General features: G+C 46.7%; 2 protein-coding genes across 4 annotated transcripts; both read right to left on the bottom strand.

Annotated features, from left to right (window-relative positions):
- Window positions 1-109: 109 nt before the first annotated feature.
- tmprss15 (transmembrane protease, serine 15) lies at window positions 110-9594 on the bottom strand. Of its 2 annotated transcripts, none has more exons than XM_023341896.1 (28): window positions 9359-9594; window positions 7652-7776; window positions 7458-7582; window positions 7219-7286; window positions 6505-6647; window positions 5951-5997; window positions 4989-5112; window positions 4622-4727; window positions 4433-4542; window positions 4206-4346; window positions 3977-4126; window positions 3801-3906; window positions 3570-3726; window positions 3353-3494; window positions 3003-3092; window positions 2799-2924; window positions 2576-2719; window positions 2394-2504; window positions 2067-2190; window positions 1894-2001; window positions 1784-1833; window positions 1636-1716; window positions 1420-1564; window positions 1152-1333; window positions 887-982; window positions 652-791; window positions 400-454; window positions 110-326 (listed from the first exon to the last, which is right to left on the bottom strand). In XM_023341896.1, the coding sequence occupies exons 2-28, from the start codon at window positions 7761-7763 to the stop codon at window positions 214-216; spliced, it is 3096 nt and encodes a 1031-aa protein (XP_023197664.1). In that variant the 5' UTR covers window positions 7764-7776; window positions 9359-9594; the 3' UTR covers window positions 110-213. The 2 variants fall into 2 exon arrangements, with proteins under 2 accessions (XP_023197664.1, XP_023197663.1); XM_023341895.1 differs by having other exon boundaries at window positions 4989-5108; window positions 5926-5997; window positions 9359-9592.
- A 600-nt stretch (window positions 9595-10194) lies between these two features.
- On the bottom strand, window positions 10195-25328 carry LOC102229494 (macrophage colony-stimulating factor 1 receptor 2). 2 transcript variants are annotated; one of them, XM_023342471.1, is made up of 22 exons: window positions 25212-25328; window positions 17768-18040; window positions 17385-17687; window positions 17147-17280; window positions 16901-17063; window positions 16467-16797; window positions 15840-15955; window positions 15645-15750; window positions 15293-15456; window positions 14969-15075; window positions 14739-14865; window positions 14547-14651; window positions 14359-14469; window positions 13397-13556; window positions 13072-13145; window positions 12908-12996; window positions 12588-12710; window positions 12394-12505; window positions 12205-12304; window positions 11144-11270; window positions 10952-11060; window positions 10195-10881 (listed from the first exon to the last, which is right to left on the bottom strand). In XM_023342471.1, exons 1-22 carry the CDS (start codon window positions 25264-25266, stop codon window positions 10811-10813), a joined length of 3060 nt encoding a protein of 1019 aa, XP_023198239.1. In that variant the 5' UTR covers window positions 25267-25328; the 3' UTR covers window positions 10195-10810. The 2 variants fall into 2 exon arrangements, with proteins under 2 accessions (XP_023198239.1, XP_014325907.1); XM_014470421.2 differs by having other exon boundaries at window positions 10195-10878.
- Between the last annotated feature and the right edge of the window lie 1754 nt (window positions 25329-27082).

Here is a 27082-nt window from a genome sequence, read left to right as displayed (position 1 = left end):
TTAGCTCAGAGATTCAGTCCACCTGTTACCATGGAAACCCAAAGAGACCAGGAAAGAGACCTGATGCTATCAGCTGTTTGGACTGTGTCAGAAATCACAAATCAACTCAGAAGATTTCAACGCTTTTTATTTCTTTCAATTACATTTTTCAGATTTAATCAAAGTTTAAAAGTTTACTGCTCTGATCAAGCAATTTCCCCCGAGTCCTCCATGTTACGGAGAGGAAGAGCGTCTGGTCTGAGCGATCCAGGAGGCGAAGGCTGACACGCGGGCATAGCCCCCAGGTTTCTGAGGTCGTGCACAGCCAACGCCAAATGACGTCACGCCTGTCAGGAGCCAATCAGAGATCAGAAAGCAAGTTACAGAGAAAAAGAGAGAGAGACAGAAAGACACACTAACCAATCAGAGTCCAGTGTCCGTCCTCCTCACACATCAGTGGACCTCCAGAGTCTCCCTGCAAAGAGACAGAATATTCCCAGTTCAGTGAAAAACTGGAACAATCTCTGACCAATCAGCTGTCAGATAATTTCTGACCAATCAGCTGTCAGATCATCTCTGACCCTCAGTCAGTCATTTGACCAGCTTCCTGAACTGGTTTAAGTTGTGTTGATTCTATACCAATTGTACAGGTAAGACCAGGTGAGCCGTTACCTGGCAGCTATCGACTCCGCCCTCAGGGTAACCGGCACACAGAATGCTGGAGGTGACGGTGTACTCAGGTAGGAGGAGCTGGCACTGGGCCTGCTCCACCAGGGGAAGCTCTGCCTCCTGGAGGACATCAGGAAGAGAACCTGCAACTCAAACAGGTGAGACAGGTGAGGGGTGGACAGGTGAGAACACAACACGATGTCCCTGTTGGGTTCTGCTGGCTGTTCTTGCTTCTAACCTGCTTCTGCTTCTCGGCCCCAGCCGGCGATGAAGCATCTCCTTCCTGCAGCAAAATTCTGACCTTCAGCAGCCAAACACACAGGCTGAACCCACTCTGCAACACACCAAGGGCCACTATCAGCCTGACAGACAAGACTCGGGGTTTACCATCAGCCTGACAAACAAGACTCGGGGTTTACCATCAGCCTGACAGACATTGCTCTGGGTTTACAGTCACATGCAGGTGTCAGGTGAGTGAACTAGGACTCTGATGTGTAACTCACGGGTGAAGTTGATTGGCTGCTGCAAACGCATCATGGCGATGTCGCCGTGTTTGGTCAGCCGGTCGTATTCTCTGTGGATGACGATCTGATCGACTGGTCTGGTCTGAACCTCCGCAGCGTGTATCTGTGACTGAGCGTGCAGCCCCAGGACAGCCGACCAGGACTCCAGGTGGAGGTTCTTCCTGTAGACAGAGAAGAAGAACATGGCACATGGCGCCACCTGCAGGTCGGCGGTTCACCTGCTGCTAGCCTCAGGCGCGTCTCTCACCCGTACACGCAGTGCGCCGCCGTCAGCAGCCAGTCGCCACCGATCAACGAGGCGCCGCAGACATGGCGGCCCTTCCAATGTAGAGACACCATCCAAGGCCACGCCCCCTTTGCTGCATTGACTCCGCCCACCACTCTGTGGTCACCTGGCAGCGATAGTCAGACTGAACCCAACGACCCCGACAAGGTCAAGTAGAGGTTAGATCCAGAATCTCACCATCTGCAGGTCCTCTGCCCTCTGATTGGTCCAAAGTGTTGGCCTCTGATTGGTCCGGGGTCACCTGGCGGCGCCCGCAAGCTGTGAACAGCAACAGTCAGCGCCTGAGGCTGCAGCGTTTCTCTGCTTCAGGTTCGGCTTTACTCACGCTGGTTGGTGCAGTTCAGAGACACCACCTCCCCGCTGCTGCACGTCTCACTGTAGAGGTCAGAGGTCAGCAGGTTCCTCTGAACCAGATCTGGTTCTGCTTCTGCTTACCTCACGCTGGTTTCCAGTGACCCGTTACCGGTTCTGGTTCTGGTCAGGCTGACGGATACGAACGGAGAGTCCTGAGGCAGAGCTGGTAGCAGAGATGAGTCTCCGGACCTGGAAGCAGTCAAAGCTCAGAACCGGTTCTGGTCCTACGGGACCTGTCTGCAGATCAGGGGTACCTGTGTCCCAGGTACCGACAGGTGAGGTCTGACAGGTGAGAGGTCCAGCCGTCAGAACACACGGTGTGCGGAGTGGAGCCGATCTGGACCCGGAGCCGCCTGGAGCCGTTTACCTGCAGCGTAACTGACACAGCAACAAGTGGGGAGGGGTTAACGCATCACTTCCTGTTTGTGCCAACACCTGAGACTAGGGGAGGTTCTAGGCCTCTGATTGACCTAGAACCTCCAGGCCAATCAGTGCTACCCGATCCTACTGGAACCAGGTCCGAGGCTCAGTTCTGGGATCCCCTGGACCCGTCCCCTCCCCGCTCTGACCCAGTTACATACCGCAGTTGGCTTCATCAGAACCGTCGGGACAGTCCAGCGTACCGTCACATTGGCTGTTGCCATGGATACAGGCTCCCGTCTGACACTGGAACTGAGCCGCCGCGCACGGAGCTGTTCACAAGCAGACGGTGATCAGAACCTCTGGCCGGGCCGGAACCTGGACCTCTGAGGTGTGCTCTCACCTGGAGACCCCAGCGCTACCCCAAAGGTGAAGTTGGCGCTGAATCCTCGGCCAGCGCCGCTACTGTCCGTGAAGAACCGGACCGTCATCTGATTGGACGTGGAGAACAGGTCGTGGGCAGGGCCAGTACTGCCGGTGAGGACAGCTGGGAGGAAACAGAAACAGGTCACCTGAGTCGGAGCAAACCCACCTGGAGACTCGGGACAGGTGAACCTGGAGCCTACCCAGTAAGGTGGAGTTAGACCCCGCCCCATCCCGCACCTCCAGCATGTCATAGGTCGCCTCTACATCAAAGTCCAGGAAGTGGAGCTGAATGTTCTGACCTGCTGGCGCATGCAGGGTCCACATACCTGCAGAGGTGAGCAGACAGGTGAGGTTAGCAGGTAGACGAGGCTCAGGAACACAGATAGAAACACAGATGTACTCACAGTTGGCCATGTCTCCATACGAACGCGGGTAGTTTGGAGAGCTAAAGGTGGAATTCGACTCCCAGAGATCAAAAGGTCCACCACAGTCAGCTGAACCAATCAGAGAGAAGGACGGGGTCAGGTGTACAGGTGTGAACATGGCCTTCCTCAGGTACAGAGTTCTGGTTGACTGGAACTCAACCAGGTTATAAAACGTTGCCTGATGTTTACACACCATGGGGATGTGGTCTGATGTTTAGTTTAGCGTGGGGTGTGACTGATTTTTACCCAGAATGGGGGTCTGACTGATTTTTACCTAACCTGGGGGCGTGGCATGATGTTTAGCTAGCATGGGGGTGTGGCTGACTCACCTGGTATGGGCGCCATAGTAGTGGGAGGTGGGACGTTGGTTGGCTCTGGGGGGGCGGGGCCACAGGGCTCAGGTGTCAGTGTGATATCGTCCAGAGCGATGTCATTGTACCTGCCTCCTTGCTTCCAAGCTTCGAACTCCACCTGCACAGGTCACATGGTCAGTCAGGTGACCTCTAACACCGTCTGGCATGTGGAATACCTGGTGATGTCACTGACCATGGCGTCTGAGGTCAGGTTTAGGGTCACCTGTCCATAGTTCCAGGTGTCGCCATAGTTACCGTCTTTCTGGAACAGCACGACGGCATCAGCGTCTGGCAGTGAGGGACGGAGGACGACTCTGAGACGATGGACTTCCACACCAAACATGTGATACCTGCAGACAGGTGACATGCTCACACACCTGGTGCCCAGCATGAGACGACAGATTTTCACACGTTTGTTGTTTACCAGAAGCTCAGGCAGGTGGGCTGAGGGGGTGGAGTCAGAGGGAGGCTCTGCAGCCGGAAGCTCTTCTCCCATTGGCCGGGACTCATAGGGGTGACCAGGTAGAACCCTATCAGAGATCAGGGTTCACCCACTAGAACCGCTCCAAAGGGTCCACTCAACTGAACCGGTCCACTCACCTGAGCTGTTCCCCAGGGTGTGATCAAAATTCGGACCCGTTGATGAGGGGAAGGTGGCGCCGCTGATTCTGATCCAGTCTCCTTCATCATCCTGCTGCTGCCTCCAGAAACACATTCCGTCTTCGAAGCTGCAGCTGAGCTTTTCTGGGTCTGGAACCAGAAAGCAGCCGGTTCTGACCCAGCCCTGTTCTGACTGTAGGATGGGGTTCTGACCCAGCCCGGTTCTTACCGGACAGCCCAGAGGTGTCGGCGGCTCTGAAAGATGCTTTGAAGCCTAGTAGACTGTTGAAGCTGTCCGATGTAAACTCCACTGTTGATTGGTCGGTCAGCAGCCACACAGTACCAGGGGGCTCGGAGCCTGAGAGCTCAGCTGCCAATAAGATCACCAGGTTAAAGTTCAACGTGTTGGACGCACCGCGAGGCATTCAGGGTCCTCCAGAACCAAGGAGGTCTGACCTGCTAGAACTTTGTTGGGTCCAACTCCTTCGTACAGCCTCAGGACGTCGATGTTCGCCTCCGTCTCAAACTGCTGGAATGTCACCTGGGCCGACAGTCCCCTGCTCACCCTGAACGCATCGCAACAGGAAAACATTGGACCTAAAGAGGAAACTGGGTCAGGAAGAACGTTCAGAACCGTGTTTGGACCTGATGATCCAGCGGCAGAAGACGCTGCTGTTGTAGGCATCAGACTGCGACGACCTGAAGGATCCGCTTGGCCCCTCCAACACAAACTGTCCATCACATGGCGTTGCTATGGAGACATGGGAAGTGACATCACAGTCCTTCATGACCAGAATACCTTTGACTTCCAGAAACTAATGCATCACATTCCTGCCAAAACCCTCCAGGGCAAATCAACCAATCACAGCAGCCCGTTGTTACCTGAGAGAGCGCCTAGCAGTTAACAGGTCCTTGAACCCAACATGACCTTCCCCAAATAATCCCTGCCCCCGTTGGTTCATAAATGCACCGCTTTGATTGGTTTATTTGCCCCTCTGGATTCTTCACTGACCGCAGGAGAAGGAAGATTCATCAGACGAGTCCAAACAGTGAGGGACTCCATCACAGAACCAGTCGCTCGGAAAACAACCGGACCCGTCAGAACACGCAGTCTGACCAGGAGGACACGTCACTGCAAAACACAGACCCATTAGAGACAGAACCATCAGAACCCAGTCAAGTTTTGATCAGAACCCAATCAGAACCCGACCAGAACCATCAACACCCAATCAGAACCATTGTCTCCTAATACTGGATGGACAGATGGATGGATCTGTGTCCAAATTCTGCAGCTGTTGGAAGCGGAAGGCGGCAAACGCTACGGTTCATAAAATAAACTTGGGAGTTTCTACGTATGTGGCGTTTGGGAAGACTGCAGTCGGCCATTTTAGAGAAGAGCGATGGATTCAACGCGTTTCAATGGGAGGTCTGGTGGAGCCGTCTACACATTATCTGAAAAACACAAACCAACCATCGCTCTGCTATGCCCTGTCACCATCTTTATGGTTTCTGCCAGCAGGAACTTCCAGCTGCTGATCTTGTGACTCGCGGGATGCAAAAAAGTTTCCATTGCAGTTTTGTGTAATAATTTGATACGGCTGAAAAACCACAAAAACGTCTTATTAAAAACAGGAGGGTTTTTTTTTCAAAATTGTTGTTTCCTTTAAGAGAATTTATTTTTGTAGTTTCAATATGTGCAATTTTATGATTAAAGGAAACACAGCTAATCACTTAAACCAATAAACCCAAACGGGTTTATGAGTTTGATAGAACCCACTCAGGTTCTGTACCCGATCGGACCTCGGTCTGAGGAAAGCTCAGAGAAACTGGAGGAAGGATCAGACGGATCAGGTGGATCAATCAGTGTTAGATTGTCAGGAACCTGCAGGTCAACTTTTAACCAGAACCTGGAACCTCTTCACTGAACTTCTGCCCGGAGAAAAACTCACCTGCTGCAGGCGTGTTGCCGGTTGCTGCAGGCGTGTTGCCGGTTGCTGCAGGTGTTGTCTTTTCAGGTTTCTCTGCAGGAAGACAGAGAGCTGGTGGTTGGTTGGAGGAAATGAATCCGGACTAACAGAGATGATCCAGTTAAGACTGACTGGATTAACTGCCTATTGATCAACATTCATCAATAACAATCAATAAGGATCCTTATTGATTGTTATTGATAATTATTGATCTGATTCAGAGTCCATCAGTCCTCTCATCAAACCCGGTCCAGTCCAAATCTTTCAGATCGACTGGGAGCTCCAGAAAGCTTCACTGGTTTCCAATTCTTCCAGTTTAAAAGTTTCTTGTTGTCATCCCATCCTGGCTGGATTCTCTGGCTGGTACTGGTTCGGTTCAGGTTCTGGTTCTGCTTCCTACTTCTTGCTGTCAGTTGCCGCTGGATCAACTCATGGTGGACATTAGCTGAATGTTTCTTTCTGAATGGCCAGATAACAGCTAATCTAATCTCATCCAATGTTCTGCTCATGTTGTGATGTCACATCCTGACCCCTGATCAGGATGTGACATCACAGATTTACCTGTAATCTGGATGCTGTTGGTGTCAATCACCAAGGCCCCGCCCCCAGCCACATGAAGCCCCGCCCTCAGCTGCTGCTCCACCTTGTCAGTGTCAATTGGATGACTGAACCTCAGGTCAAAGGTCACCACCACGCTGCCAGGACTGGAGGTCAGAACCAAACACCAGATGATTAATAATCACACTGAATGAAATGATCAATGATCAATGAATTTGTCCAGTTCCTCATTTCCTGTTTTAATTTCTTTCTGATGAGCAGCTGAAATTATTCTGGATTCATTCTGTGGACGTGTTAGAGGCTCAAACTAAAAATGTTCAAGTTCCCTCCAAAATGAGGTCAGATTAGTTTCAAACATTTATCTTGATGATGTCATAGTTTCAGCCATGTTTACCTGTCCACCTGTCACTGGAAACCTGGAATCCATAGCTACGATACGAACTACAAAACCCACAAACCTCCTGGAACTACAGGAACTGGTTCATTTATTGATCAGTGATTGATCAGTGATTGGTCAGTGATTGACTGATCAATCAGTGAATCAAACCTGAAATATTAAAGAAGAGCTTTTTGAGGTTAATCAAAGTGATTGACTGATTGATCAGTGATTGATTACTGATTGGTCGGAGATTGATTACTGATTGGTCGGTGATTGATCAGTGATTTTTCAGTGATTGACTAATCAGTGATTGGTTAGTGTTTGGTCATAGGTCTAACCTGAAGTCTCGGACCCAACAGAACTGGTAGAACTGCCGCAGGTCGCTGATGCTGAACGCCTCATAAACCTGCCAACCAATCAGAGGCCAGACTGCTGTCAGCTGACCTCTCCTGAAGCTGAACAAAACTTCCTGGTTTTTATGTTAAAAGCCAACTTTTTAGCAGGATGCTGTCTCCAGCATTTCAGAATAAAAGCCCCTGCTAAGTGTTCCTGTGACCCTTCGCAATAAAAGCCTCACCAGCTGCTGAAGGTCAAAGGCCAGGGATTTGAACCGGGGACTGCTGGAGTTTCTGAGCTCGTCAGAAAACTCGACTCCTGCTGTGATCACCAAGCGACCCGACAGCTGCACGGCTTCATCTGCACCTGAACGCATCATTGGTGACATCATCAGCACTGAACCTAGAGTCACATGAGTGAAACCGGAACACTTACCTCCAGAAGTCAGGCTGAGCCAAGAAACGGCGCAGAGGCCGCCGCAGCAGAGGAAGAGGAGGGACGAGACGACGAGGAGGACGACCTCCAAAGAGGACAGGCGGCGAGACATCCTGAACAGTTCACTTCAGATAGAATCAGTTCAGTTCACATTGAATCAGTTCAGATAGAATCAGTTCAGTTCAGATAGAATCAGCTAAGTTCTGATAGAATCAGTTCAGATTGAATCAGTTCACTTCAGATTGAATCAGTTCAGTTCAGATAGGATCAGTTCAGATAGAATCACTTCAGATAAAATCAGCTCAGATAGAATCAGTTCAGTTCAGATTGAATCAGTTCAGATAGAATCAGTTCAGTTCAGATAGAATCAGTTCAGTTCACATTGAATTAGTTCTCTTCAGACTGAATCAGTTCAGTTCAGATAGAATCAGTTCAGTTCAGATAGAATCGGCTCAATTCAGATAGAATCAGTTCAAATAGAATCAGTTCAGTTCAGATAGAATCAGCTCAGTTCAGATTGAATCAGTTCAGATAGAATCAGTTCAGTTCAGATAGAATCAGTTCAGATAGAATCAGTTCAGTTCACATTGAATTAGTTCTCTTCAGACTGAATCAGTTCAGTTAAGATTGAATCAGTTCAGTTCATATTGAATTAGTTCTCTTCAGACTGAATCAGTTCAGAAAGAATCAGTTCAGTTCAGATAGAATCAGCTCAGTTCAGATAGAATCAGTTCAGATTGAATCAGTTCAGTTCAGATAGAATCAGTTCAGATAGAATCAGTTCTGTTAAGACAGAATCAGTTCAGATAGAATCAGTTCAGTTCCGATAGAATCACTTCAGATTAAATCAGCTCAGATAGAATCAGTTCAGTTCAGATTGAATCAGTTCAGATATAAGTTCAGATAGAATCAGTTCAGTTCAGATACAATAAGTTCAGATAGAATCAGTTCAGTTCAGATACAATAAGTTCAGATAGAATCAGTTCAGTTCAGATACAATAAGTTCAGATTGAATCAGTTCAGTTCAGATAGAATCACTTCAGATAAAATCAGCTCAGATAGAATCAGCTCAGATTGAATCAGTTCAGTTCAGATAGAATAAGTTCAGTTCAGATAGAATAAGTTCAGTTCAGATAGAATCAGTTCAGTTCAGATAGAATAAGTTCAGTTCAGATAGAATAAGTTCAGTTCAGATAGAATAAGTTCAGTTCAGATAGAATCAGTTCAGTTAAGCTGAATTAAGTTCAGTTCATAAGGTTGGATCAGAATCATGTTTTTTTTTCTTATATTAGAACAATTTGCACTTTGAACAGGAAATATTCAAAGCAACAATAATTTAGCCGGAAATGAACCGGCCAATTTCTCCCAGCATGCTCTCTGGCTAAAGCTACACAAACACTGCGGTAAAATAATTCAATCATTAATTACTTTGAAATTATTATTCTCGTGTGAAATAGCAATAAAGAGAAATTGTTCATTTGTGTATATTTATTCGGGTTTTGTCAGTATGAAACGATAAATTTATAATTTCTATAAAAACAGCTTAAAACCTATTAAAACAAACTTTGTCTGATAAAATCTAAAATGTAAAACATTCATTTATTTTATTTTCAGAGCCAAGAAATTCAAACCTGAAATATTAAAGAAGAGCTTTGTGAGATTAAAGACCGTTTTATCCGACCCAGAACCAGAACCAGAACCAGTTACCTGCAGCGCTCCGTTCAGCTCCTGGTCCTGCTGAGACCAGGAAGAAGTTTCTGATCCGATCCTGCGATCAGATCTTTTATATCGATCCCTGACTCGCCAGAAATCAATGCAGCTGATAACGGAGGAGCCAGCGGGGGGCCGGCTCCATCGGCCCAGTTCCGGTTCTGCAGAATCATTCATGACCAGCATCAATTGTTCTTAGCATGTTGCTGCTAGCATATTGCTTAAAGACCCCTGCTGGGGAAGCGTGACCTCTGCCGGGGTCAGCTTGTCGCTGAGTTGACGTCAGCAGCTGCTGCTGGTTTATCTCAATCTAAAGTCCAGCACCTGTAAAGCTGTCAGCCAATCAGGCCCCGCCCACACCTGGCCGCGCAGCAGGAAGCTCACCTGTGGCGCCGCCGCGTGACTGATGAGGAATAAACCTGATAAAGCTGACTGCTGCTGATTATCGGCTGTTTTTCTCCTAATCGGCTTATTGATCGTTACCTGTCACCCAGACACACCTGAGGGCTCACCTGCAGAGTCCGCGCCATCAGGTCGGGTCAGAACATGGCAGGTCATCAGAACATTTCGGCCAGAGACGACTCAGAACCCAAACAGGTCTCAGAGATCCAAACCCACAGCAGCAGAACCAGCTGGAGTTCCAGTGTGCTGGTTCTGACAGTCAGCCGGTCCGGCACGGTACCAGTGTCAGCTGTTCATATGAAACCTTCAGAATCTCTGATCCAGAACCTCATATGTCACCGGTTCTGGTCCAAATGGACCTTCAGTGCATCACAAACATTTTTATATGAAACCTAGAAGTTCAGAAAATAAAACCAGTCGAGACACAGCAGTTTGTTTCTGAGTTTATTCCATAAAGCCCAGACCCTTATTCTGGAGGGCACTTCCTGTTTGCTTTATGACACAACATGATTCAAACATCACAAACATCAATTTATCGAGCAACACTGAACACGTTTCAGAGAAGAAGAAACACGCTTAACGTCCAAAAACCGGCAAACCTGAAGAGGAAGAAATCATCGAAATCAGATGAGAAACCATGTTGGACGGACGGCCTGGTGACCCCAGCTGGTGACCCCAGCTGGTGACCCCACCCAGGGACCAAACCTGGTTGGGGAGCCTCAGGGCTGCGTTCTGGATTTCTAACCTTTGGGTTGGAAACCAGCCTGGTGGATCGGCTTCAGTCTGAAGGAGTGAAAGGAAGATCTGGAGGAGAGGATCAGATTCAGAAGGTTGCCGGTTGAAACCCTCTTAACCTGCAATCGGTTGGAGATCCAGAGTTTCTAGAATAGATCAGACAGGACCAGGCTGGCTTAACGGCAACTCTTTCCCTTTTTGGCTTTAGTCTCTAGGAGAGTCTGAGAGCGGAGAGGAGCTGCTGACGTGTGGACATGAGATGAACTCAATGTGAGTTCATGGCAGCTCTCCTGTTCTTCACCGGATCACTGATCAGGAGAGCTGGTAGATGTTGTTCATCGTCGGCTCCCTCTCCTCTCCTTCACTGTCGTCACGGCGATCTGCTAGCAGGAGAACAGGTAGTGAAGCGACATCAGTTTTATGAAGGACGCAAGCGGCTTTAGAAAATCTTACCTTGCTCTTCTTCTTTTCTCTTCAGTATTCCACCTTGGACCTCATCCTCCTCCTCTTCCTCCTCCTCTTCTTCTTCTGCTCTGCATTCATCAATGTTTGCATACATCACCTGAGGAGAGAAGAAGAGTGGAACAATGAAGCCACAGCCTGTCAGAAAATGGCGAGGGCTTAGAAACCCCTCCGCTTCCTCACCTGGTCACTGTGACGCGGCAACATGTCACTGGTCAAGGGGAGGAGCCTTTCGATGAGCTGACCAATGGTTTTAAAGGTGGGTCTGTGGGTGGGCTCCCCACTCCAGCAGAGCTTCATCAGGTGATACCTGAGAGGAAATCAGCTTCGTTACGGTTCCTGCACAGAGATACCACCTGAACAACTGACTCTGAACGACCGGCCCTGGCTCACGGCTCAGTGGGAGGAAAACTCAGTAAGCTAGTGGACCATGACTCCTCCAGCAGGCCGGCTCCTGGAGGTCCAGAGATCAGGGTCCTGGGGGTCCAACGGCCCCAGGACCCTGATCACAGGATAGGAGCCGCTCTGGAAATGTAGGCTGGCTCCCATCATGGCTCAACCTCTGAAACCAGACGGACTGGACTCTCCAAACCCAAAGCTGCCCTCGGACGGAGCTGTGGGCGTCTACAAGGTCAGACCTTCTCTTGGGCAGTTTTCACCAGTGAGTTCGAGCATTGCTTCAAGATGCAAAAGAAAAGGCTGTGACTGCGGTACCCTAAACCTACCACGCTGATTCATTTCCTCCTTTTAAAACGTTTTCTTTGGCTTTTGACTCAGCTTGAGGTGCTTGTTGGCTTTAAGTTCTTAACTGTTTTAATGTGCAGCACTTTGGCCAATGCTGTTGTTCTGAAGTGCTTTGTAAATAAAGTTGTATTGCAGGTCAGCAGATCTGGAGGACCGGGGTTGGAGGAACTACATTTCCCTTCTTCATGCAGGTTTTGGTTTACCTTCTAGAACTGTTGCCATGGAAATTCAGATAATCTTAAAATATCTTGAAAATAGGCGAGAAGATAAATTCCCATCAAATCAGCATTGTTGTGTCTACCACTAGGTGGTGTAAGAGAGTAGTGCTGGTTGTCGAGGGAAGAAGAAGAGCAAATGAGATGGAGGAAAGGAATACCTGATGCTGCTGTACTGCTGAGTAAGTTAAGAATAAAAGCTGTAAAGAAGAGTTCTTTGTCTACTCGTGCTTTTACCTCTTCCCGGCTTCCAAACATAACAAGCATGAAGAAGATTTTTCTCACATTTCATTAGGAGCGAATTCCGGCTGCTCCATATGGTGGCCATCTTTGATCATCTTGTAGAAGTTGGTATCCACAACAACGTTGGGGTACGGACTCTTACCTTAGCAGATGAACACAGGAAGTGAGTCAAAGATGCTCAGATGCTTGACCTTTTCTCAGTGAGGTTCAGGCTACTGTTTCCATGGTTACCCAGAGAGAAGATCTCCCAGAGCAGGACCCCGTAGGACCAGACGTCACTCTGAACTGTGTACAGACACTGAAAGATGCTCTCTGGAGCCATCCACTTCACCGGCAGCCGGGCCTGTCAAAATAAAACACCAAATTTCAAGATAAAGTTCCCTTTGAATCCGAGGAATCAGTCTGTGTTGAGTTAAACTACTGACGTTTCCCTGAACGATGTAGCTGTCATCGTTTTGAATGTCTCGAGCCAAACCGAAGTCACAGATCTTTGCAACCCGGCAGTCGGTCAGCAGGACGTTCCTCGCAGCCACGTCTCTGTGGATGCACTGGAGCACCAACAGGTGAGAGATACAGGTCAGAGGACTTTCAGCATTTTAAACACATTCTGCCTCATCCTCATGCGGTCGCAGCTCTTAAACCGGATCTAGGATTGCACTGGAAACCAAGCTTGGCTGGGTTCTGGTTCTGAGACAGACATTCCTGCACTGATTTACTGCGTGTGTATGTCGCGATGTGTTCTCACGTTTCTGGAGGACAGGAAGTCCAATCCCTGAGCCACGTGGTAGGAAAACCTCAGGAGGTCACAGAGGGACAGGCTCACCATGTGCTCACCTGACAGAGAACCCCAGGTGAGCTCAGGTGAAAGTGCAGGTGAAACCGGGTACGTCCAGGTGGGCTCAGTCTTACCTGGCTCATTTGGACCTGGAGACAGTGCCGGTTGCATCTCCTGGTACTCTGACCAGCATGAAATCCCACTGTCACTGCGGGTCACATGATTGGATGTTATCATTCACCTGACCAGGTCTTACAGGTGGAGAGACATTAAGTACCAGGAACTCATCGGCATCAACAGAAATAAATAGTAATTATCTGACTTTAACCAACATCTTGGCTGTTTTGACGACCGGACTCCAACTGGTCACTGATTTCTGTGGAGGTGAGGCCTCCTTAGAATCTGTCACCAACAGACAGATTCAACTGGAAACCCCGGAGAGAACAGATGACCTCTGACCTGCGTAGCCTTTCCTGCTGTCCTGTCAGGTTCTTATAGAAGACCTCGTCTCCAACCTCGTCTACGGTGATCATGGACGCCATGAAGTCTGGCGCGTGAGTCCGTAGGAAGTTGAGTAGGTCGCCCTGGCTACAGTACTCTGTGATCATTAGCATGGGGCCTGTCAGGGTCAAAGGTTAAGAGATAAGATTCAAAATGTTTTAGTTAATAACAAACATGAAACAATCAATAAACCAGTTTGCAGAACTTTCATCTGCAACCTGAAGCGTCTCTTGGATGTTCTGATGAACATCGGCAGGCGATACAAACCGGGACAGAGAACGTGTCCACACATGGACGTCGCACACCTGAGGGCCGTTGTGGTTCCTCCAAGATCAACTTTAGACTGGGTCAGGAATGGTTTAAATGGTTTCTGACCAGTTTACATTAGATCAGACCTGACCTAAGACTGGTTCTGGGGAGTCTTAAACTTGGTGTGTGACTCACCAGAACTGAATTGACTGAAATTGGTCTAGTTGGGCCAGATGTCTGCTGGAAATGGTTTGGACCACATGGTTTAGAGCACATGGTTTAGACACACCAGTTTCAGACTGGTTTAGACCAGAGTGGTTCAGACTTTTCCTGGTTCCTGACTGGTTCTGGAATAACTCATAACAGCCTCCTCCCACAGCCCAAAGACACAACAGTTAGGCTAACTGGTGTCTGTGTTTGTCCTCAGGTCTCTAGACCTGTCCAGGGTGTCCAATGCCTCTCAACCCAAACGCAGCTTGAGACAAACTCCACCGTCTCCAAGGACCAGAGGGTTTACATGAAACATGGATGACCATTAAAACGTAGACTAATGCTTAAGAATGTCTCAAGAGTGGCTAGGAACTGGTTTAAGGCTATCTGAAGGCTTAAAGATGGTAATCCCGAGGTCTCAGTGTTCCGTCTGTCACACCCTTTGGGTTCGGACTGATTACCTCCTTGCGTGCACGCTCCCAGCAGGTTAACAATGTTGTCATGGTAACCGAGATGGCTGAGGATCTTCAGCTCTGACATCAGAGCCTCCCGTTCCTCTGAGTGAGCGCTGGCTGCAGGCAAACACATGAAACTCAGGTGGTGGGTCACATGGCAGCCGGATGCTGACTGTGAAGGAGGGACCACTCACGTTTGAGCATCTTGACAGCAACTCTGGTGGCCTTGTTTTCTGTTCCCAGGCCGTACGCCGTCGCCTCAACAACCTTTCCAAACGCCCCCGAGCCCAGGACGCCCCCTGAAGGATAAAGAGCAGTGACACAGTAAAAAAATGGGAGAGGAAGGCTGAGGAAGGCTACACAGAGGTCAAAGGTCCTGTTGATACCGAGTCGCAGCTTGTCTCGAGGAAACTCCCACTTCTGGTTGTATGGCAGCTGGGTGGGGTCAATGAAGGTGTAGTTGTTGCCATCGTTACTCTCAATGATCTTCCACAGAATTTCATACCTTGGTTTCTGGTTGAAGAGAAGAAGACTGTTTGTCTGTGGTTCTGGTTCTGGTTCCTGTCGCTCACAAAGAACACCAGAACCTGTATTCACCAGCCCCAGAGGAACTCACCTGTCTGCACTTGTAGAACACAATCAACAGCAGCAGGAGGAGGACGGAGGAGACGCTCAGCGCTCCAATCAAAGCTGGAGTGAAGACGGTGCGAAGTCCTGTGGAACCTGAACGCAGCACCGGATGGACAAAGTTAGCAACTGCTCAGTTTTGGAGGCAGGAGTCAGTTTTACACCTAATCTGGATTTAGAGACTGAGCTCTGTTAATAATAATCTGCTCCTTCAGATGAGCCGTGCCGGCCCAGGACAGTCTGGTACTTAGAGCGGAGCTGGTCTGGGATCAGATCTCTGAGGTTTTTCACTTTGAGTTCCTCTGATACTCACGATGAACAAACACTTGATGAGACTTGCCCACCAGGTTGTACGCCAAACACTTGACTGTGACATCATCGTCAGGGCTGGACAGAGGAAAGAATATCCTCACCTCCTCCCCGTCCTCTGAGGTTGCAGCAGATGGAGACACCTGGTGGTTGGAGCTGGGTTCACACCTGCAGGAGATCAGAGCTTCATCTTGGCTTTTGTTCTGATCCCAACATGGCTGCAGATGTTTCTGACCAAAACTTCCCAACAGCAACAAATAAAACTTCATGTTCTTCAAGTGCCACTGGCTGCAGCGCCCCCTTCAGGACACACCTTGCCGAGCCTTTATGGGGCACTGGCAGCTCAGTTCACATACCTGTCCACGTGGGTGCAGACGGACCAGAGGACCGTGGGCCGTGGATAACCAGACCCGCTGCACATCAGGGACTGGTTCTGCTGCGTGACACTGACAGTCGGAGGATCTGCAGGGTTCGGATCAGATCGAACGGTTCACCAGCACAAAAAACCCAATGAGACAATCGGAAGTAGAAAAGGTGGAACCGGTTCTTACGGTAGATCCGGAGGTCCACATCCTGCGACCCGTTAAAGAACAAGTTTGAAAACTTAAAAGAATATCGACCGGCATCTTCCTGACGAATGCGCCGCACCAGCAGGTTGGCCTCTGACCTGTTCCAACAACAATACCACCTTAAAACAAGTCACAGACCTTATATATACCACCTTAAAAAACAACTTAATGTGACCAAAAAGATCTCCTTCAATCATTAAATAAAATCCCTTCCTAGCACTGAAACCTCAATGGCTGCACTAAAATACCACCTTAAAAACACATTACCAGAACCACCCACTTAAAGTGGTGCCAAACATACCACCTTAACAAACATTAATATTAAAAGATCTTCACTAAAAAAACATTGTTACATGATTAAGGTGGTATGTAGTTATTGTTTTAAAGGTGGCACGGAATGCTAGGTTTATTTCAAACCTGAAATAACTGCATTTATTAAGGTGGTATTGATGATTATTGGACTTTCCAAGGTGGTAGTGCAGTTGGTGTGGTTAGTTAAGGTGGTATTAACTTCAGGTTATGAAGGCGTGACTAGCATGGTGTCTTTATTTTGGGTTTCAAGTGAAATTGTTAAGTCTGCAGAGCTTTAAGGTGGAATTGTTGGGATACCTGTAGGCGGTAGCTGTGTAGCTCCTCTCATACATGCTGCTGCCATCATTGTTTACGTGTTCCGGTGTCGTCCAGTGATGCTGTCTGATTGGAGGATAGGCCTCCATGATGAAGGTCAGGGTCAGGTCTCCACCTTCGAACACCTCCACCCTCCTGTAGCCGCTGCCTCTGCTCCCGTTAAACACCAGCTCTCTCTGCAGCTCCTCCAAACCGAAGCTGACGTTAGCCGCTGGTTCTTCAGTCATCTCCTCCCTGCTGAAGTTGCCAGGCAGCTCATCGGAGACCTGCTGGGTGTTGGCAGTCTGAAGGTAGATCCTCAGGTAAGGGTGATCTGATGAAGATGAGGAAAAGAAGACAGCATGAAGGTTTTCTCCAGATATCTGGTCCAGTTTCCTGATCTGTTATCATCGCCTTGGTATTGACTGATTACTAACCCAACACGGTCAGGTGGGTGGTTACCGTGGCAACCCCAGCTCTGCCAACAGCAGTACAGGTGTACAGTCCGCTGTGTTGATGGTTGACAGCAGAGACGGTCAGAGTGCTGCTGATGTTAAAGTACCCATTGACGTAGGTCGTGGTTTCGCTGACTGCCAGGTCCTAAAACAACCAAACTACCTGTTAGAGGAAGACAGGTGGGCCAGTCGGGACCAAAGAGACACAAGTGACGTCTGGCTGCTCACCTTTGTGTGTGGGTGGGTCCAGGTGACGGTGTAGCTGTGTGAAGGGTTGCTGCTCTGACAGGTGACTGTGAACCGTTCTCCTTGTAGACGGACCCACTCACCCTGACTGACAGCGACGGAGGGAGGGCGGTCCACTGCAGACAGACAGGTAGAGGGTGAGGCAGAGACTCGGGGGCATCAGACAGATAGACAGACAGGTGTAATGTCCGACAGGTGTGTAAAGAGACAGGTGTCTTACTGGGAGCCACCATCAGGGCAAACGGCTCTGATCGGAACTCTTGACCATTCCTCCAACCCGAACAGGAGTACCGGCCTTTGAAGGTCTTCCTTATATGTTTGATCAAGGCTCCTTTTCGAGGGTCTAAGGTGACATTCATACCTGGGGGCAGGCCCCGCCCCCTGTCCTCACCCTCTGACTGGAGGGTGAGGTCTGTGACAGACGGGTCAGTCAGCAGACACCTGTACAGGAAGTTGTCACCCTCTTTAGGATACCTAGGTGTGGAGCGAGGCGTGACAAACACCGTAGAGTTGTTACCTGGATCTGACAGAGGAGAATCATGGAAATGAGGTAATGTCAATGATGTCACTGAGATAAACAGGAAGGTCACGGGGCCTGCTTACCTTTGACATACAGGTGTATCCAGGTGTTCAGGTGGTCCAGGCTCTGGTTGGCGTACCTGCAATGGTACGTACCGGTGTGTCTGGGAGACACACTGTTGATCTGCAAGATGTTCCGACAATTCCTCGGTAATGGACGAAGCGCAGTGGTGGACATGTTCACCAACCCGTCACCAAGGCAACCGAGCTGGACCTTAGAGCCGGCAGTCAGAATGATCTCTGACTGGTTTGGTTGGAAGATCGAGTTTAATTGGATCAGTGTTGGTCCTGGAGGTTCTGAAACGAGGAGAAACAACAAATTCCGGTAAACCAACAATACCTGAAACAGGTAGAGCGCACACTTGAGGACACCAAGTGGTGCTCGACACCAGGTGGTGCTCACAGGTCAGAACGTGTTGGCAACACCCACCGAGCCTGGCAGGTTCACATAAACCTAGTCTATGCAGAACCGTACGTAAACAGACAGGTGTGTGAAGACACAGGTGTTGAGTTCATCATAAACAGGAAGCCAAAATTGCAGCAAAAATGTAAAATTTTATTTAAAATCAGAGGAACAGAGCAATTAAAGCCTGAAGCGATTTAGAGCTTGAACAGGTGAACAGTTAGTTTGTTTGTTTTACAGTTTAAAACATCACAGAATCAGTCAATCAATTCATTAATTATTAAACGCAAAGGCTAATTGGTTAATTAAAAAAATTGGTCAGCCTTCAGAAGAGCACATAGATTCAACTGCATGTCTGATTTTAAAGAATCTGATTGGTGGCATGTAGAGACAGAGATCTGATTGGCTGGTTGTGGGCAGTCGGAGGATCTCATGGGCCGAGAGCGGTGGGTTTCTTGTTGATTTCCTGCAGCTGGGTGGCGATGCGTGACGTCTGCAGTAGTAAAGCCTGGTGGTTCTCCACCAGCAGGTTCTGGTGCCGGGCCAGGTTCTGCAGGTTCTGGATTTGCTGGGAGCCCTGAGGGTGAGTCCAGGTGAGTTCAGTTAGAATGGATCAGAACCAATCATGAGCAGAAGGTTCTTGTTGGTCCTTCATCTATGGGAGCGATACCAAGCTGGCCCAGAAATGTGGTCCAGATGTTCTGGAGGTTACCTAAAGCTAAAGCTAACAGATTAACTCAAAACATTTCATAAACTAGACGATAAGCTTAACCGGACCTAGCTGAGCTAAACTGGGCTACCTGGGCTGACTGGGCTAGACTCACCTGGTTGACCAGAAGGCTGAGTTGCTGCACAACCTGGGCCTGGTGCTTGGTTCGCTCCTCCTGGACCTGAACCAACCGGGTCAGCAGCTCCAGAACCTGTGCTCTCCAAATGTCGCCCTGCTCCTGGTTCTGAACCAGTTCTGAGATCCTTGGATTGGAATCCGGGGCAGCAGGGCCGAGCCCTGGTTGGTTGGGAGCCTGGGCGGCGCCCATCGTCATGGCAGCGGGTCGGTGGTCACCTGCAGTGAAGATGACCAGGGAGGTGAAACTTTACAGAGTCCGGCTCTGTTAGTCTCCTGGTCAGAAACCATGACGACAGTTTCACACCTCACTCCAGGTGAGGGCAAGTGAGGGCAGCTCAGGTCAGTTTAGACATTCAGAAACCAAAAGGATTTCATGAAACCAAAAGATGCCGGGAGATTAATGGAAACGCAAAGATGAGACTTCATTTGAAAACCAAAACATGCGCAGCCCGACCTGGAAGCATCAACGAGTTCTCTGCAGCGGCCACCAGAGGGCAGCAGTGAGTTCAGGCGGCGCCTGATAGGACAGTGAAAGAAGTTTGATAAAAACAGAAAGTGACTGAGGCCCGATGGTTTCTGGGAGGAGAGAGAGGTTTGAGGTTCGACCGCAAGATCTGCTGCTGCAAAAACCTCGATGGCAACAGCAACGCTCGCAACACATACACACATAGATAGATATACACACACACATATGTGATAGATAGATAGATAGATAATCTCTATATATATTAATACTTTTGCAAGCTGCATACATAGAGATACATACACACCCATACATACATACGTACATATATATATATATTTATATATATATATATATATATGTGTGTGTGTGTGTGTATCTGTATGTATGCAGCTTGCAAAAGTTTTCCTACCCCTTGAACTTTTTCATATTTTGTCAGAAATATGGAATTTAATATGAAATATCAACACAAAGTGTTTTGTATCTATGAGGTAGAAATGATTCATGATTCAAAGTATTTTTTACAAATAAAAACTGAAAAGTGCAGCAAAATTGTTTGCCCTCCCCCCTTTTCTCAGAGGTCAACCAGTTGCCTTCAGAAGTTGCCTGATGTTTCCTAATGACTAAGTAGAGTCCAGATGTGTGTATTCTAATCTAATCTAATCTAATCCCAGAGTTATTCCAGCTGCTCTGTGACGCTTCAGAGGTTCAGAGATGATTTGGAGCAAACGGCATCGTGGAGGAGCACGCAGAGCGCTCATGGAGTTCACGGCAGGCTGAGGCTTTGAACATCTCACTCTCCAATCAGAAACTAAAGAGACTGGTCCAATGGAACCAAGACACAGCCTAGTCAAAGTCCAGCTAAACTTCCAGGCTGAACAAGGAGCGCTCTGATCAGAGATCAGCCAAGATGGAGACTCTGGACCAAATGATCCACAGCAATGAGGGCAACCATCAGTTAAAGGAAGCCATCAGAAGTCATGTTAACAGTTAGCCGTGAGCAATTTGCCATGTTGGATTCAGCAAACATAAGGAAGGAGGATTTTTGGTCAGACCAGAACTAAACTGAACTTTATGATCTGAATGCAAAACGCTGAACATCACTCTGAATGACATGGTTCTGGTCGGGTTCTGGTTAGGTTCTGGTCTCCGGTGTGTGTGTGTGTGTGTGTGGCTGTGTTGTGGGTTCAGACTGCAGGATCCTCCAGGCAGCAGATGTTTCCTGTTTGGATCAGAACCGCCTCCAGTGAACAGATCTGCTGCAGAACTTCATGTGACCGTTGGAGACGTCATCGGGTTTCACAATCTGCGAAAAGCTGAACTGAAACTGCACACACACACGGACACACACTCTGGCAGCGTGTCACCATGTTGCTGGTGGTGGAATGGACCCAAAGTTCACTGAAGCTCCTCTGGCCCGGTTCAATCTACTGATCCTACAGTGCTTAACCTGGACAGCTGGTCCGGATTTGATCCGATTTGGTCCGGTTTTGGTCCATCTTTGGTCTGGTTTTGGTTCGCTTAGGGGCTCAGGTCAAGTGAAGTTTATTTGTAAAGCACATTTCAGCAGCAAAGCAGTTGAAGATGATTTACATCATAAAACATTAAACTCATCGACAAATATTCAATTTGATCAATAATCATCATCAGAATCATCAAAAATAAAAATCGACTATTGATCAAAGTTTCAAAAGTAACTAAGCAGTTGGGTTTTCTAGATTTAAAGGAACTCAGGGTTTCGGCTGTTTTTTCCATTTTCTGGAAGTTTGTTCCAGATCTGTGGGTCATAGTAGCTGAATGCTGCTTCTCCATGTTTGGTTCTGGTTCTGATGCAGAGCGGAACCAGCAGATGGATCCAACAGCAGCAGCAGATCTTTAATCTGTTCAGTGATTTCTAAACTACCAGCAGTATTTGAAGTCTCTTCTCTCAGTGAAGAAATGTAGAACTGGGTGATATATAACTGGATGCTGTGCTGCATCTTCCTGGGTTTAGCCAGAACTCCAGCAGCAGCGTTCTGGACCATTGATTTGTTAGTCAGACCTGTGACGACGCTGCTGCAGTAAATCAATGCCACTGCAGAGAAACGCCTGGATGAGTTTCTCTTATGCTGAGACATTAGTCCTCTGATCCTGGAAATGTTCTTCAGCTGATAGAAGGCCCACTTTGGAACCGTCTCTATGTGGCTCTAAAGGTTCAGGTCAGAGTTCAGAGGTCAGCCTGATCTCTAGTTTCCAGCTGGAACAACTGACGCTGTGCAATATAATCTAGATATATAAATCAAAATCAACAACTCTGGATCTATAAGTCTAGATCTGTAACTCTAGATTTATTAATCTAGATCTATAATTCTAGATTTAGAAATCTAGAGCTATAACTGTAGAACTCTTTTGATCCAGAGATGCTACATCCTCTCATGTTTCTGTTCAGTGATTGGACGGTTTGGTTCTGGTTCTGTCTGATCTGCACAACCTGAAGTTTCATGGAGACAGAGACAGGTGACCCCCCACTGCAGGTGGGTCCACCAGCAGTGGGCGCTCTCTGCCCTCCTCTTTCTCTATGAGGCTTTCAGGTCAGTTCCCGACTCCGGGTCTCTGTTGCACTTGGATCAGATCGTCCGGTGATCAGCAGAACCTGATCATGGATGGTGATCAGGTTCTGGCTCTAGAACCAGAACACCGGCTCTGGCACCAGGTTCTTGACCCGGTTCAGGCCCACGGGTTGGGAGCGGTGCTGAGCTGATGCAGGCCCTATTGTCCCACTTCTGTTTTTGGAGAAAGTTCTGCAGTCGGTTTCAGATCGGAGGGAGAAGTGAAGAAACCTCAGAGAGCCAGGAAACACATTCGACCGCAGACCGCACACACACGCACGCACACACACACACACACACACACACACACACACACACACACACACACACACGCACACACACACACACACACACATCCTCACGCATACACACTCACGCACACACACTGGACCCCCCCAGGTTTCTCCCACTTCCTCCTCTGACTTCTTCTTTGGTCTGAACTCTGCGGCACGTTGGAGGAACCGGTTACCACGGCGACGTGTTTACACCCTACTCTCTGGTATTTATAGGTCCAACTGAGGAGGAGTGGGGGCTGAGGGCGTCGGCTCCAGAACCACTGGTGATGGGTCGGTACCAACGATCTGGCACAGGAGCGCCTTCAGGCTGACTACCGGGTCAAGAACGTGGAGCGCATTGGGTCCAGTTCTTCAGGGGTCCGGTTTTGTCTTGGTCCGGTTCTCCTGGATGTCAGAGGTCAGGTCCTGCAGCAGATCCTGTTGGTGGTTCTGGCGGTTCTGGACCTGACGTGTGTTTTTCTGAATCAGAACCAGAAGCGGTGAGCCGGGATCGGGTCAGACAGTAAACTCGGTGGTTCTGTTCAGTTTCATGTTTACATCCCGTCATAAACAATCGGGGTATAAAATAACTCAGACGTCTCCATGGCAACAGGTCACCTTCAGTCAGGACTCAGCTGTCTGAGCAGAACCGGAATCAGAACCGGCAGACCTCCAGCTGCTGAGGTTTTAATGTGTGAAACATCAGAGGAACTTTATGATAAGAAATTTCTACAGATTTATTGATCCGTCTCCATGTTTGTTATGATTCAGATAATCAGAGCAGATCCTCCCTGAGGTGCTGCTGCTGAAACGCACCAAAAACAACCAATAAGAGGCAGGAGGCGGGGCTTAGCGCTGTCAATCATCATCATGTACTCACTGCTAAATGTGCTGATGACAGAGAAAGAATTTACTGTTAGGAAAACTGTAATGGAAAGTTAGAATAGCAACAGGTTAGCATAGCCACCAGTGACTGCTCTCAATGGTAGCTATGCTAACTAGCCTTAGCATTCACTACAGGCTCTGCTAGGGTAGCAGAGAGTAACTGGCGAGTGAGTGAGCAGCGTGTGCACAACAGTGATTGATAGCGCTAAGCACACAGAGACACGTAGCTATATGCTAGTTTCCTCCAAGTAGAAACGTTTAGCGATCGATCGGAATCCTGAAACCGTTCAGATCTAAACAGCAAACACAGTATGTCACAAAAATGATATAAACTTCAGTTTGGACTTTTTATAAGTCCAAACTGAACTATAATAATAATTAATAATAATAATAATAATAATAATAATAATAATAATAATAATAATAATAATGAATTATTATTACTATCAATAATATTGAGCTTCTATTGTTATTATTGATATAATAATAATAATTATTATTATTATTATTATATCAATAATAATAAGCTTATTTTGTTATTATTATTGTTGTTATAATAATAACAATAATAATAATATGCTTCTATTATTAGTATTATTAGTATTATTGTTATTATTGTTTTGGAGGAGATCTGTTTTGAGATTATTTGTCTCATAAACTGTAACAACATGGAGACAAATTAATAAACCTGGAAAAATAAATTACATAAAAGCGTTTTTCACATTTTCTGCTTTAAAATCTTATTTTTAATGCTACTGTTGTCAAAAGCTGAACCATTTATTGGACTCTACTTTATCCCAAAGGTGTCGTCACCATGGTAACCTGCTTGTGGTCTGCTGTCTAAACGGTCGTTTGGGGCCCTGCAGGAACAAAACCTGCAGAATCAGAACCAGAACCAGAACCTGCAACTGTTTCAGGTGTGACTTCCTGTTGAGTCATGTGACCTGCGGCCTCTTACTGCTTGTGAAACATCAGAGGAACATTTGGACCGAGTCGCTTCACCAGAACCAGAACTGGGCCAGATCCAGACCAAAAACTGGACCAGAACCAGATCCAGACCGTCATGATCTGCTGCTGTCAGAATAAACTGATCATCATCAGAACCAGCTTCATGTTCCGGCCGGGACGGGTCAGTCAGAACCAGCGCCTGATTGGTTCACTCTGTAACGGAGCTCGTCAGTAGTCTGATTCTGGTTCTGAGCCCGGTCCAAACGATTCTGAGAAACTTCTTCAGGTCAGAATCGGTTGAAGAAAGTTTAAAAGAGGAAAACATTTCTGATCCATAAATATTCATATTTAATAAGCCAGTTTTTATGTTTCTGGATTATTTTTATTTCACTTTTACTGTGTAAAACAGTAATTCTGTAAACGCAGCGGCTGAATAATAATCAAATCATTAATCAATAATCATCAGATCATTAATCAATAACGAGCAGGCTATTATATGGTGACCTAAGGGTTCATTAGTTATTTATCTTCAATGTAAACACTAATTATGCAGTAATAAACAGCAAATTATTGTTTAACATGAATTATGACCAGCTGAGTTTATAGGAAATATTGCATTAAATTATTAGTTTGAACAGATTCTGTTTATTATCAAATCTATTTTATGAAGAAAATGAAAAAAAAAAAAAACATTTTCCCATGAAATCATCAGTTTGTTGTTTTTATTAATAAGTTTAGAAAGTAAGTGAACCCCATGGATCTGCCTGGTTTCATTTCCACATTAATTCAACTTAGGTATTAAACCGGCAGGTAACAAAAGGTCATTAACATTTATTAACATTTATTAACAGCTCAATTATATTAATGCTTAATTATCATGAGCAGATTTTTTTAAAACTTTATCTAACAGCTGATGTGTTTGGTTTAATAATCTGATAAAATCATCAGATTATTAATGAACATGGTCTGATGTATTAAATTCAGGAACCATTTTGGGTAATTAATGTGAATAAGAGTTTAATAAACAGGTAATTAATGAGTAAATAAATATGATCTGACCTGCAGCAGCGCAGGCACCGAGGGCGATCAACAGCAGCACTGAATGGAGCCTCATCTCTCTCTCTCTTTCTCTCTCTCTCAGGCTGAAGCCAGAGTGAATCTGACTGAAGGAGAAACTTCCTCTTGAAACAAACTGACCTCCTACTCCTCTTCCTCCTCCTCTTTCTCCTCCTCCTTCTGGTCACATGATCTGATTCTGCAATCACATCATCAAACAATTTTCAAAGCTCATAAACGACTCCAGTTTGTGACGTTTTGACTCTGAGAAACTGACCAGTTCAGGTTTGGATCAGACGGGACCAGAAGTTCATCTGTGACGACCTGGAGTGACCCGAGTCCAGATACGTCGAGGTAATGGCTGAATTATCTTAATATGAATTAATTAAAATTGTTCTGTTGCTCTGAGGAGCTGATCAGCCCAAAACTGAAAAAATTGAATGGTTGGAATTACAAATAGTTTAAATAATCCTGATTCTTGTTTTCTTTTATCATTTATTATATTGAATAGTGATTCAATCTGAATATGATTCTCATGTCTCTATGAATCTGAGATGTTTGTAAACATTATGAGAATGATGAAAATGAACTCAGCAGCAGGAGGAAAGACAGGAGGGGGCGGGGCAACAGACCCGGGGCGTGGTCAGAGAAGGGGCGTGGTCGGAGAGGGGGCGTGGTCAGATCCAGCATCAGTGAGGAAGATCCGGTCCATCCTTCTGATGTTGTGTTGGAGGGTTTCAGGTCGTAGTGTGTCCCAAATTCTCCACTTCCTGCTTTGGCTCCGCCCGTTTTGTGTCCTATTTCCGCCCTTACACTAAACCCACATTTGGTGAAATGTATTACCCACAATTCATTGCTGCATGTGACGTATGGAGTTAAAAGGCGAAATTATGGCAGAGTTTGTGTTTTCGTCTTTATAGAAAATTCTACAACAAAAAAAATCAGTACTAGGCACACATTAGTAATAAAAAAGATAGATATGATAAACTGAGCAGGAAAAGACGAAATAAAAAGAATAGTCACAAATTGAGGAAAGTTAAACGAAATGTAACGAATGCAAGAGGAATTTCAAATCTTAAATTGAGATGTTAACATATTGGTATAAACATTGGGCTTTTGTGATGTTGCAGCGTTTAAGCACTCTCTTAAATAGAATTATTTCACTTTTAAAATTGAGCTGATTTTTAGAAATCAGTATTTGTGGGTAAAAACTTAGCCCGAGGATTAAATCGCTAATATCATAATTTAATCCTACATCCCTGTTGGAAGACCGAATTTTGTTATAAGATGGAGTAGATTTCTGTCACTCCTGAAAATCTTCCTAAAAACCTTCATGAAGTTGCAAAGGAAAAGAGGTTTATCGTCTCTGTTGTGGGGGGAAAAAAACTATTTTACCAAGCACTGTTCAGGTGAAATCACTCAATCAGGTTTATTCAAATATTGAGCACAATACAGAGAGCTTGAAGGACAATCGGTAATGAAGCAGGTCTGGATGAAAAGCTCTGCCAGGCAGAGACAACACATGAGTTTTATACCAAGGATAAGGAATTAAAAAACAAGGGGCGAGACAGTCTGGTTCTGATGCAGCTGTAGAAAACAACTCCCAGCCTTGTACATGTAACCCAAGTAGTTCTTTTGGTGAGAGTTCACAAGCATTTCATATAACATGATCAGCAGATGTTAACTTGTAGTCATTTTCCACCACATCTCAAAATCTCAGTCATAGAAAGTGATGGTGATATAGAAATAACACAGGAATTGATATTTATTTTGAACGTTTTTTGCAGAAAGTCATTACAGGGAATAAATACTTCATTCATAATTATGAAATTAATAGTTTTCGATACATATCGGAACCTCACTCACAGTAATAG

The sequence above is a fragment of the Xiphophorus maculatus genome, chromosome 11, assembly GCF_002775205.1.
Source record: "Xiphophorus maculatus strain JP 163 A chromosome 11, X_maculatus-5.0-male, whole genome shotgun sequence".
Classification (NCBI taxonomy): Eukaryota; Metazoa; Chordata; class Actinopteri; order Cyprinodontiformes; family Poeciliidae; genus Xiphophorus; species Xiphophorus maculatus.
This window is presented reverse-complemented; position numbering and strand designations above follow the sequence as displayed.